Source organism: Falco cherrug, chromosome 1, assembly GCF_023634085.1.
Source record: "Falco cherrug isolate bFalChe1 chromosome 1, bFalChe1.pri, whole genome shotgun sequence".
Classification (NCBI taxonomy): Eukaryota; Metazoa; Chordata; class Aves; order Falconiformes; family Falconidae; genus Falco; species Falco cherrug.
The window spans coordinates 24749218-24761283 of NC_073697.1; the positions used below are offsets into that span (position 1 = coordinate 24749218).

The following is a 12066-nucleotide window of genomic DNA, read 5'->3' on the forward strand; positions in this document are numbered from 1 at the left end:
AAATATTTAGTGAGCTGAGGAGAACCCTTGTGCACCACTAACAAATATTCTGTTTGGTCCTGTAGAGATGGTGAAAAGTTGCTAAAGTCTTTTTATATATAAAGAAGTGAGAACTGCATAATACTTGTCGTGAAAATTCTGCTGTCTGGCTTTCACATCTTTCTACTTGCTTTCATTGGAATTTAGAGTTCAGTTTTCCACTCTTGACAGAAATCTTTTTTCAGCTCATACACTAAAACATTCACAAATATTGGCTCATTTGACACTTTACTGCAAATATTTAATTTTACATGTCATGTTTCTGACATGTTAGGGGTTAATGTGTCATCCAGGCTCACTGCCATAATTTTAAATTCAAATGTCTTAACTTTTTCCCTAAGTGAGTCCATGTTTTTCTAACAAAATTATATGTAAGAAAATTACATGAAAGTTGTAAAAGTTGTCATCCTTATTTCTCACCTAACTGTTAGGCTGAAAGGTCTGTATGCTGTGAAACCAGGGGAAAATGACGTAGAAAGTTTGTGGGAAATGGGGAATTGTATCAGCCTTCAGCTAACGTCTTCATGTATTTTTTAGCAACTGTATTGTGAAAATTAAGTTCCTACACAATACCAGATACTGGAAAAGTTATTTTATTGGTAGCTAAGATATTATTCTGAATTGGCTAGTTCTGCAGAAAATATGCCTTCCTAAATAACAGCAGTTTGGTTTTGAGGAATTAATAGTAACTATTTAGCACATCATATCTGATTTGAAAAGACAGGGATCTGAACAGGTTGTCCCTATCTTCTTATTACACTTGCACAGGTGTGCTGACATTTCATGTCTCATAAAGTTGGGTGTTAGAAAAAAACCATGGGGTTTTTTTGGTTAAATAAATAGTGACTTTCATTACCATAACAAGCTTTATGACTGTTCAGAGTAAAGATTTCCATTTGGCAGGGCTGCTGTCATGGATATGTGGCTGTCCAGATTCTGGGGAAGGAGATACTGTTTGTCTTGTCTTGCCTGCAATCCATTTTGCTGAGAGAGGGAAGGGAGTCTGAGTGTTCCCAATTATCTGGCTGGCTTAACAGTAGGGTGAGCAGATGAGAAGGCAGGGTAGTGGAGAATCGTTTAACTGTTTAAAACAAAAAAGTCAAAGCACCTGTTAACTTGTGCATCCCAGTTCTTGTTAAATACCCTTTTTTGACATGAAAATACGGGCGTGGGGATAGTATTTAATGGTAATTCCATGTGTAAGTGTGACTTCTCCGCTCCTTTCTTATTCCCTTTCCTTTCCACAAGTTTTCTAAGTATTTCCTCTCCCTTCTGCAGTGGTAGTCGCTCTTCCAAAACCTTCAAACCAAAGAAGAATATTCCAGAGGGGTCTCACCAGTATGAGCTGCTAAAACATGCCGAAGCCACGCTTGGAAGTGGTAACCTCCGGATGGCCGTTATGCTTCCAGAGGGTGAAGACTTAAATGAATGGGTTGCAGTTAACAGTAAGTCGGCTCACCTTTTTTTCGTAAGGGGGTTGCTGAATGTGGCCTGACACTTGTGGGAGGACAACTGTGTGCCCCTTTCTAGTGGGCTAGGCTCTTCTGTCCTGCACGCACCACTCTGTTGCTGTTGGGAGAGGTGAATGTCGTATCATTTAGAACTGATAGATGCAGAGCATCTCACAGAGAACAAAAATTCCTTAATCTCCTTGTGCCAAAAATATGTTCCTGTTAACAAAAGAATTCTTATTTTTAGTGGTTACAGTTTGAGCACTTGATCACAAACAAGTGCTGAAGTAGGAATGTCACTACTGTTTTTAGAAAGTAGCCTGTCAGTGCCACCTCAATATGTTTACTCTAGTTCTTTCTCAGCTAGGGTTGTAACCCAGCGGTATAGTCAAGCCTCTACATGCTAAGTGTAAAACCTTAATTTAGTTAAGCATGAGGGCCCAGGTATAAAAGGTGCTAGAGACTACAGTCACACGAATGGCCTGGCTTTCCTTGTGCCTGTAACAAACCCAGAGATTGATCTTTGTAATTTTCCTAAAGTTAATTCCTTTTGTTTCTACTGAGTTGTGAGCCTTTGCTCTGGTAAGTCTCTGATGTCATTATTTTAACTTCCCCTAAAGCTCTTTGTCCTAGCTCTGCTTTCATGCTAGGTCAGGCCAAACAATGATGCCAAAATTAGTGTTTTCTGATTGCTTGACCATGTTTCCTCCTCCTTCCTCTCCCTGCTGCATGAATTTGCTGCCTGCCTTCTGCTCCTAAAGAATGGATTAACCCAAGGCCTATCATGCTCCTTAGCCCGTGCAGGGTTTTGGCTGCCCCTGTGTCTGGGTATTTCATCATCTTTTTGTGTCTTTGGCTTGGCATGCTTCCCTGATTGTACGGTATTGATTATGCACTGCAATGCAGTATAAATTATGCTCAAGATAAATGTCTTCTAATTGTTTGTGTGGTTCTGTCTATTTCTTCTTGCTCTTTGACGTGTTTGGGAAGTGAAACTGTCATACTGGCTTCAACCTTCCGCTTCCCAATTAGCCACACAGTGCTCTGATATATGACTTGCCACTGCTGGCACCATTCTTTATAAAAGTTTGTTAATGCTGTATTGCAAAACTGTCTAGAAAAAAAGCCAGCCCATTTTTATGAGTAAGCATTACTAAAGATGCTTCATCTGTTGCTGGCATCCTTCCCTTTTGGTGGCTCCTTCACTCCATGTCTCTTATTTCCTGTGTGGCAGTGGTGTTTTTCCCTTCCCAAATGACTTGACTGCTAAATTAGCTGGGTGGCAAAAGGCAGCTCCCAGTCTTTTGTCAGCAGCTGCGTTTTGTAATGAAATGGTCTTCTTTCCTGCTTCCTGCAGCAAAGTGGGGTTTTAAATGTTTAATTTTTTTGTCTAGAAGCGATGAACTCATTATGTGTTCCCTTCATTTACAGCATCTCTCTCCCACACCTAGTACCAGTTCATGGTAGATTTGAGCCCCTTCTGTTGATGGAGAGATCTAAAAAGGAAATCAAATGTGTAACTTAATGTCACTGGTTTTGCCCTTCACAGTAGCGAGAGCACAGGACCGAATGGGCTCTGCTCTTCCGCTTCTTGCTCAACTCTTAGCCTTACTAATGTTTGATCGTAACGAGTTGATGTATATGTAGGTTTTTCAAATATGTATTCAAAATAAAAAAAGGTGAGAAGTGTATAAGTGGTTTGTTTTGAGTTTGATTTTGAAATCTCCTTGATGTGAAAATACTAAAAAATAATTTCAAAAGTGCATCTTGCCCGTATCTTCGCAATACAACACAAGACAGTATGCACTTCTTTGAGTAGAAAAGCACTTCGAAAAAATAATCTAAGCCCTCAAAACTTAAGAACAATAAGTAAAAGGAGGAAATGAAAATATGTGGAGACCCCATACAGCTCTACACAAGCTGGAAAGGAGGTCCTTACATTTTTCTTGCTTGTCACATGCTGCTGGCTTGGATGGATGGATGGTGTCTTATGGCCTTTTGAGGCTTGCAAGTGTGGGATTCACAATAATCAGTCATCTTGTTGAAGTCTGTGTGGGTTTTTTGAACATGCTTGCCTTGAAGCAAACATTGGGCTGTGGTTTCTACTGGGAGCAGGGACTGGAAACTTAATTATCAGTTCTTGCGTATGCTTAAGAAACGAGGGCTGTTTATAACCACTTCTTGCTGCCTTCATTAACTGCCTCTTCCCCCACCCGAACAAGCTTTAGGAGTCCTCCTGAACCTCTGTAACTTTTTTATCCTTTCCTGATGTTGCTTTTGCTGTGCAGGAGAAAAAAAAAGAAACCCACTCAACAGATTTTTGTTGCTGGACATGAGTTGTGCTAGGTGCTTGCCTTACCAGTTTTTATTTGCTTCCCTTTTTTTATACCTGGGAAGTTGCAGGACACAGTTTTAGCTCATATCCTGCATCTGCTGAACAGTAGCTGTAACTTGCTGCCATAACGTTTGTGTAATCTTTGATATTTATTCTGTGGAAAAATTAGTGAGGGGAGCTGCAGTATTTAATCCTTCCTTCCCTTCAGCCATCAGTTAATTTCACAGTAAGGGATATCTGCTGGTGCCTGCATTTAGGATGTCGATCTCTATTTCATTACATAAAACTGGGTATCTCTGTAATAAAGTTTAAGCAAGGAACACAAATCTGGTTAGGCTACTAAGTGTTATGCTGGCTTCTCTTTGCCATGGCACCCAATTGAGAGGAGTGTGTTGTTGGTGTTAATTCCAGTGTCCTGCAGATCAGTTGTATGAGACTGTTCAGTGTTGCAAGTGGTAACTGTTGTTTCAACTCATTTTTTTAAACTAATTAAGCTAATTTTTTTTTAATTTAAGACAAATATGTGTGACAACTGCAGAGAGCAGTCACAGGAGAACTCTTTCCCTGTTGGCTTAGACTGAAGAGCTTTCACCTGAATGCCAAATTGAGTAATGGCTGTTTGGTGACATGATTGGACTGTCAGTACTGCTCCTAAGGGAGTTTGAGTATTCTTGAAATCTGTCTCAATAAAGAAGCAGTTTGTCACTGGCACATTGAATCGCAGGCATAATGTAGGTAGCACTGGAGTAAATTAAGTTTTAAGTGATGCTGAGCCCAGGCAAACCTGTGCACTGTTTTCTCACCCTGAGGACTAGCTCTGCAGACGTGATTCGGTCGGTGGAATAGTTAAAATTTGCAAAGCGCTGTGGTTGAATGGAAGGAATTGAACTCTACCACACTTGATTTGGGTTTTTATGTGATAGCTGAATTTCACCGATTCATAAAAATGGATAAATAAGAATACCAAAGCTAGTCTCAAAAATCTTTTAAGTTCCTGTATGCTTGTACTACTTGGGTTCATCTAGAAGCAGAATTTGCAGTAACTGTTACAGGATAAGGGAGTCAGGAATATGTAGTAAAACTTATTCTGGAACCACATCATGCACTTAGGTATAAGAATTTAACCCAGCCTACTTAAAATTTTATTTCCTAGTTTTTAATTTTAATATTGGTCACCTTTCAATTTTTACTCATGACATCGATTGTCTGAAAGACATTTTGAAAAGTTATATTTACATATTGGTGCCGTGGTAATGTGCTGTGCTCCCCAACAAACGCAAGGGGGACCATTCATTGAGGGGAGGTAAAGTGGATTTTATAAACTCTTGACAGTTCCTAAGAACAGAACCTGTGGTTAGGTTATTGAAGAAGAGCTTTGCTTTCGAAGAGTTCTAAGTAATTAAGCACCTACTTAACGTAGTAAGAACTATGGGAGTATTTAGATATGCTAACTGTTGGTCTTTTATTTCAGTAATTCAGCTGTAGACCATATAAAAAAAGACAAAGGTTTGGCGAAGAGAGCTGCTTTCCCAAACATGTAACAAAACTTAAGCCATAAACCCCCAGCACAAGACTCTTAAGGATAGTTTATAATGAGGAAACATTGTGGCTTAAATACCGATTTGTGGAAATTAATTGTTAATCTAAGGAGCAGAAGTTGCTTGGCACTGTGACTATTCCTATGTCATGACTTCTGTACCCATCTTCCACACATGTAGCATTTGACCATAACATAACTAAAAGGGGGTGCATTTAGATCGGGTATTAGGAAGAAATGCCTGTAGCGATAAGGCATGGGGGAACAGCTTTAAGCTGAAAGAGGGGAGTTTTAGATATTAGGAAGAAAATTCTTCACTTCGCTGGCCCAGGCTGCCCAGAGCAGCTGTGGGTGCCCCATCCCTGGCAGTGCTCAAGGCCAGGCTGGATGGGGCTGGGAGCAGCCTGGGCTGGTGGGAGGTGTCCCTGCCTGTGGCAGGGGGGTTGAACTATATTTGTAGAATCACAGAATGGTTTGAGTTGGAAGGGATCTTAAAGATCATCTAGTTCCATATAGATGGAATATCTAAAAGGCATATATAATAGGTGCCTTCTGATCCCAAACCATTCTGTGATTCTATGAAATATTTTTTGAAAAGATAGTCTTCTGAAGTACGAAGCCTGAGGGAAGTCAGTGTCACCTAATGAGTAACAGCTGTCTCTAGCTGGAAAGTTTACACTGAAAATCTTTTGTTTTATTCCAGACTTGCTAGTAGAATTTGAGATTCTACTAAAATGCACCAGACTTTCAGAAAAGGTTATTAACTGAGCTTTCTCTTTCCCTTTGCTTCATTCAAATGAAGATTTTGCTGCAGTGGACAGCTTTGCCAGAGGCCGTTGTAGAAAGTTGGTGGTTGAATTCTGCATCTCCTTTGTAATACATTTTAAAAAACAGTAACAATGGGGTTTTTTTCCCCAGAATATTCCAGGACCCTCTTCAGCAGTGTGTACTTTACAGTTAAGGCTGTGGGAAGCTTGTGTTGCCGTTACACTGCAGGGTGCTAATTGATGGTTTAAATGCTTTACAGCTGTCGACTTCTTCAACCAGATCAATATGCTTTATGGAACCATTACAGACTTCTGCACAGAGGAGAGCTGCCCTGTGATGTCTGCTGGCCCCAAGTAAGATCATTTGTTACACAGTGTTGAGTGTGTGTAGTTTTCGAGGTGAGGTGATTTTGTATTTGAAAACTTGAGGCTATCTCAGTTGAGTACCAAAGATAACTTCTGTGGGGGGAAAGGATGTCTGCTTTTGTTACCTGTGGAAGGAAAAATTTTTTGAACCTTTGTTAAGGGAGTGGGGAATGGAAAGGTGGGGTGTTTGGGTTGTTTTTTTATTTGGGTTTTTATTGGTGGTTTGATTTTTCTTTAGCCTGGGAAGTAAACCGATTAACAAAAAATCTTTTCCCCCCCTTTTTTGGGTCTGAATTGTTAATGAGGGTTTCTTAAATTAAAATTTGAAGTTTTTATAAGCAGGCATTCAATTAGGGCTTACCAGAATCTTGGAGTAGGTATTGTAGGGCTAAACTTGGCTACAGTTTCTAGTAGTCTGTAGCCTGTAGATATGAGTCCCCTACCCTGTGCCTTGGTTAAATTTCACTTCTTTGATTCTTGCTTATGCTTTTGTACAGACATTAAACATTTGTGGTTTTTCCTGCTCTCTAACTGCCTAGTGTCTTCCAAAGAAGAAAATACCTGCATTTCTAAGCAAGTGGCGAGGGAGGGCACTGGTTCCTTCTAAGCTACTGTAAAATCTTAATAAACAATATAGAAAAACAATCCTCTCCTCCACTTCCTCTTCCTAGATAATGACATGTGTTGTTATTGTTTGAAGCCAGTAATTGCTAGCCAGTGTGGTGGAGAGCAGTGGGCATGCAGAAGGGTGTTGCTGTGAGGTGAAAGCAGCCAGGTGGACCAAGAGAAGCTTTGGCACCACCTTCTTGAACTAAAAATGGACTGCCAAAACCAGCGTGGGCAGGCAGACCTGCTGGTGCAAAATGAAGGGTGAAAAACAAAAGGAATAGAACTTTACCATTATGCAAAAAAACTTTAAGCTTGTGCAATAATGTAGCCCATTGTCTGCTTTGTGTGTCTGTCTGGCGTGCAGAAAAGACTCTTATTTAATAAATAAGAGCATAAAAACATTTCTTTGCTTTATTGTTTGTCTGCTGAGAAGCAGTTATTTGGGGGTGGAGGTTAATTATTAAAGGCTTAGCTGTTTGCTTGCCAGACTAAACAATTTATTTCTCTCCAAAGAGACTGATAACCGTTGATAGCAATATGTATCATACTCAAATAGTTATGAAGCAGGGTAGGAAAGACATGCTGGAGGCTAGAGGATGCATTCTGCCAAGGTTTTAATGAGGTATCTATAGGATTCGTACAGCATTCCGCAAACTCTGCAGCCCCTACCTGTACTCAGGGGTGGGTTTTGTGGAAGGACCAGAAGTGTGTGTGCACGTGAGGGGCTGAGGCCAGCCAAGCACATGGACGAATGATTTGTGAGTTCAGTGGTGACAGGCAGCAAAGCATATATAATGTTTTTTAATTTGAGTGAGTGTGGCTTTCCTTCACTCAAAAGGTGGCCTGCAAATTTTTTTTCCAGGGAGGCACTGCTGGAAAACATGTCAGCATGAAAGCAAGTGATATTTATGAATTTTTTTTTTCCTTCTGTTACGTATCTCGGTTTCCTATTCTCTTCTGGCTCAAGCTATATTAGTTGAAGAGGCATTGAGTCTTAGGTGCTCATTAGTGCTTCTAGGCTGAAGGTTGCTGTCTGCTTACATCCATGGCTCAGCTACTACCAGTATTGCATCCTCATCTATTTCAGACAAAAGAGTATGAGTTAGATGAAACAACTTGCATAAGGTCATTTGAAACAGATTAGGCAGCAGTAGCATGAGTAGCTGGAGAGAGCCAAAGTGGCGAGCACTTTGTGGCTTCAAAATCTGATTTTTGCATTCCCGCTGGAAAAGCGTCTATGGTTGAAATGTTAAAAAAGGGTTGTAAGGTGCTGGTGCATACTTAGGCATAGCTGTTCAGAACTCATCATGGCGTAGGCACAATTTTCAGAGCATAGCTGACAAACTTGTAGCAGTCTAGAAAAATTAAACCAGATGCCTAAAGAGAGAGGGTAACCAGAGGAGAAGTGTGATGTTTCCTGTATCCCCTGCCTAGTACTTATCTTCTGCCTTTAAAAGCCCTTTAAAGGAAAAAAAAAACCCAACCAAAACCCAACCGAAAGACGACCCTGTCAACAGACAAGTCACCTAGGTTCATGTCTGGTTTTTTGTGTTTTATTTTTTATACAGGGAAGGTTGTCTTCTCTAAAGGGCTACTTTTAAGCATGTGCTTGGGGGCTGTATGGCTACTTCTCCAGCCCACTGGTTCTTTTTGGTAGTGATCTTAACAGAAGGGCTTAGCTGAGGCGAGTAATTTTTTGTGTGCTGTGGGATCAGTTTCATTTCTTCTGGACTTGTCTTCTCTGGAAGGACTGCTGACTAGCTTTTTTCAGGGTGTTAGTTAAGGATTGATGTAAAGATCAAGAGCAGATTTTCCTCTCCTGCTGTACAGCTCATTGTCTAACAATTTGAAAAAAGTATTGGTTTCCATTTGTTCCAAAACATGGGATTACTCACGGTAATGTTCCATTCTTTTCACTTCAGCAAAGACCAACCAACCAAGCCCTTGTTGGTTATCGCTTCTTGCTAGCCTTGTATCAGTTGCAGTGTCACAGTCAGCACAACATGCATGATAATAAGTTCAGAACCTGCATAGAAGTGATCTGTTAAATTAACAGCATTGGGTGAGGAGAATTTTATTTTCCTCCCTGGTTGTAAGTCTTCAGTAAGAGCACAAAGGAAGAACATGGCTGCTGCATTTTTCAAAGCTGGAAGTCTGAAGTGGGGCATTTGTATGAGTGCCTTAAGCTCACTCTTAATGGTGGTGAGATCCTTCTGATTTTTCCTGAGGTTTGTTGGTCTGCAGTGCTTCTGTCTTGATATGTTCACATCAGAATAGGTGGGCATTCCAACATGGGCAGATCCCACAAATCCTACGTGGGTGTAATAAGCGTAATTGAATGTTCACATGCTGTCTTCTGCCCAGTGTGTCTGCAACAAAAAAAAAAAAGGAGTAAGTCATGTCAACAGGTCCTTGAAATACACGGGCTCTTCACAATAGCAATCCTTTTGCCTTTTTGTGGTGCACTTCTCTCTGCCTGTGTCACTTGATGACTGAGGGTCAAAACAGTATTTTTCAGCAGTCTCGGTGTAATACAGATGCACTGAGATTCAGACATGATAGGATCGCATAAATGTCTGATAATCTTTTAAAAGATGTTACTGAGCCACTGCGTTTTATTGCTGTTGGACAAGGTGACAGTTTTAATTTTAGTCAGGCTGGTTTTTCTTGCTTTGTTGTTTTTGTGGGGTGTTTTTGGTGTTTGCTTGTTTTTCTTTTTGGCCATGTACATGTAATTGTGTGGTAGAGGAGCTGGTCCTATGATTGTTTATGCTTAGGGATATTTTTCAGTGTGAGGGGCATAGTTGGGTTTTCTGTTTAAAAGTGGCAAATAACTTGTGTTTATTCATATGAAAGAATTCTGCCAGAGTTGTTAGGGATTGTTATTCTTCCCTGCACTTGGTGAAGTGAACTGTGTATTTCTTGCTGTATCCTTCACATATTGTTTTGCCCCTAAAAAGATCTGCTAAACTTTAGAGGTTTCTAAAAATGTATTTTCTGTAGAAGAACTGCCTATCACAATAAGGTTAATTGGTTTCTATCACCAGAGCTGTAGGTGTTTGCTCACAAGCTTGAGCTAGAAATGTGATTTTTACCCTTCATTTCCTGTACCAGCTCAAATGATTCTAATATGTGGTTATGTTTTTTTGGATGTGTTTTGATTTTCTGTTTTTGTTTAAGAAGTTGGGCTAGGCTTCTTGATGTGTTATCAGTGGCATGTTTAACCTTCTAGGAAGAGTTCATTTTCCCCTTCCTTGTGAACCCCAAGCCTTTTGACAGCCTAGGAACAACCGTGAACATTACACCCACTGCGTGCAGTGTGGGGACTTTGCTGGAATACTTTCAGATTCTGTATATGACTTCATTTTTGTCAGGACCTATCTGCTGTTTCTCAAGAGCTGTGTTACTTTAAGGGTCGTTCTGTGGCATCCCTTCCTCTAAAACATGCAGAGTTAACTCATAGTGTTGGGGAGTGGGGAGGTAGGTAGGTTTCTTATGGATGTATGATATTTGGATGAGATTTTTAGCGTGTAATGTAGTTTGTTGTCTTCCTTGGTCTATAGACTGAACCCGGCACCTCATCTAAGTCTTGATATTAGTCCTATGTTAATACCACTTAAATATCAGTATTAGGGTAATACTGGGTGGTGAAGAATGCTGATTTTTTCAAGACAGGTGGTCCATTCAGAGCATGTGGAATTTTTGTGTGTGTCTTGAGATGCAGTTTTAAAATGCTTACAGACCTTTAGATTTGTTGCCCTTATGAAAATGGGATTTTTTTATACCATTGTGAGCAGCACACTCGTAATAGCTTGTAAATTTTGTTTATTGTGAAAATGTTCTCCCAGTTACTGTTTTGACAAAACTGAATTTGTTAAACGGCATCAGAAGCCAGATCTATCAGATACAATTAAGTTTTGTATAAAATTATGTGTATGATCTTTAAAATGGAAGACCTCCAGTCTCCACACAATACTAATTGGAGATAGCAAGGGAAGGTTTAAACGGTGGTGGCTGCAGCCCAAACACTGTGGTATGCTACTGCTGTACTAAGAAAAAACAACGAAATTGAGAATGCTATCAGAAGTAGAAATACTAACTATTAATAACATCTCTTGTAATTATTTTAAAAAGAATCACGGAGTGGTTTGGGATGGAAAGGACCTTTGAGACCCTCTAGTTCCCCCCCTGCCACAGGCAGGGACACCTCCCACCAGCCCAGGCTGCTCCCAGCCCCGTCCAGCCTGGCCTTGAGCACTGCCAGGGATGGGGCACCCACAGCTGCTCTGGGCAGCCTGGGCCAGCGCCTTGCCGTCCTCACGGTGAAGAACTTCTTTCTCATATGATGTAAATCTCCCCTCTCACAGCTTAAAGCCATTCCCTCTTGTCCTATCACTACAGGCCCCTGTAAAAAGCCCCTCTCCAGCTTTCCTGACGGCCCCTTTAGGCACTGGAAGGTGCTGTAAGTTCCCCCGGAGCTGCCTCTTCTCCAGGCTGACAACCCCAGCTCTCAGCCTGTCTGCACAGGAGAGCTGCTCCAGTCCCCTGATGATCTTCATGGCCTTCTCTGGACTCTCTCCAACAGGTCCGTGTTCTCCTTGTGCTGGGGGCCCCAGAGCTGGACACAGGACTGCAGGGGGGGTCTCACTGGAGCGGAGCAGAGGGGCAGAATCACCCCCCTGCCCTGCTGGCCACGCTGCTCTGGGTGCAGCCCAGGGCATGGGTGGCTCTCTGGGCTGCGAGTGCACATTGTCTGGCTGTGTTGGGCTTCTTGTCCAGCAGCACCCCCAAGTCCTTCTCCTCAGAGCTGCTCTCAATCCATTCTCTGCCCAGCCTGTATTTGTGCTTGGGATTACCCTGACCCAGACCTTGCACTTAGCCTTGTTGAACTTCATGAGGTTTTAAGAACTGAGATATAACTTGTAGATGTAGTGCGTATGTTTCCTGTCTAAGCGTAACTGA

General features: G+C 41.3%; 1 protein-coding gene across 2 annotated transcripts in view; it reads left to right on the forward strand.

Annotated features, from left to right (window-relative positions):
- The window catches only part of MOB1B (MOB kinase activator 1B), a 44720-nt gene that overhangs the window by 21213 nt on the left and 11441 nt on the right, over positions 1–12066 (forward strand). For both annotated transcript variants that reach the window (XM_055700706.1, XM_055700707.1), the window contains exons 2-3: positions 1318–1484; positions 6390–6483. In XM_055700706.1, coding sequence (XP_055556681.1) covers positions 1318–1484; positions 6390–6483 — 261 coding nt within the window. The remainder of the gene's footprint in view (positions 1–1317; positions 1485–6389; positions 6484–12066) is intronic.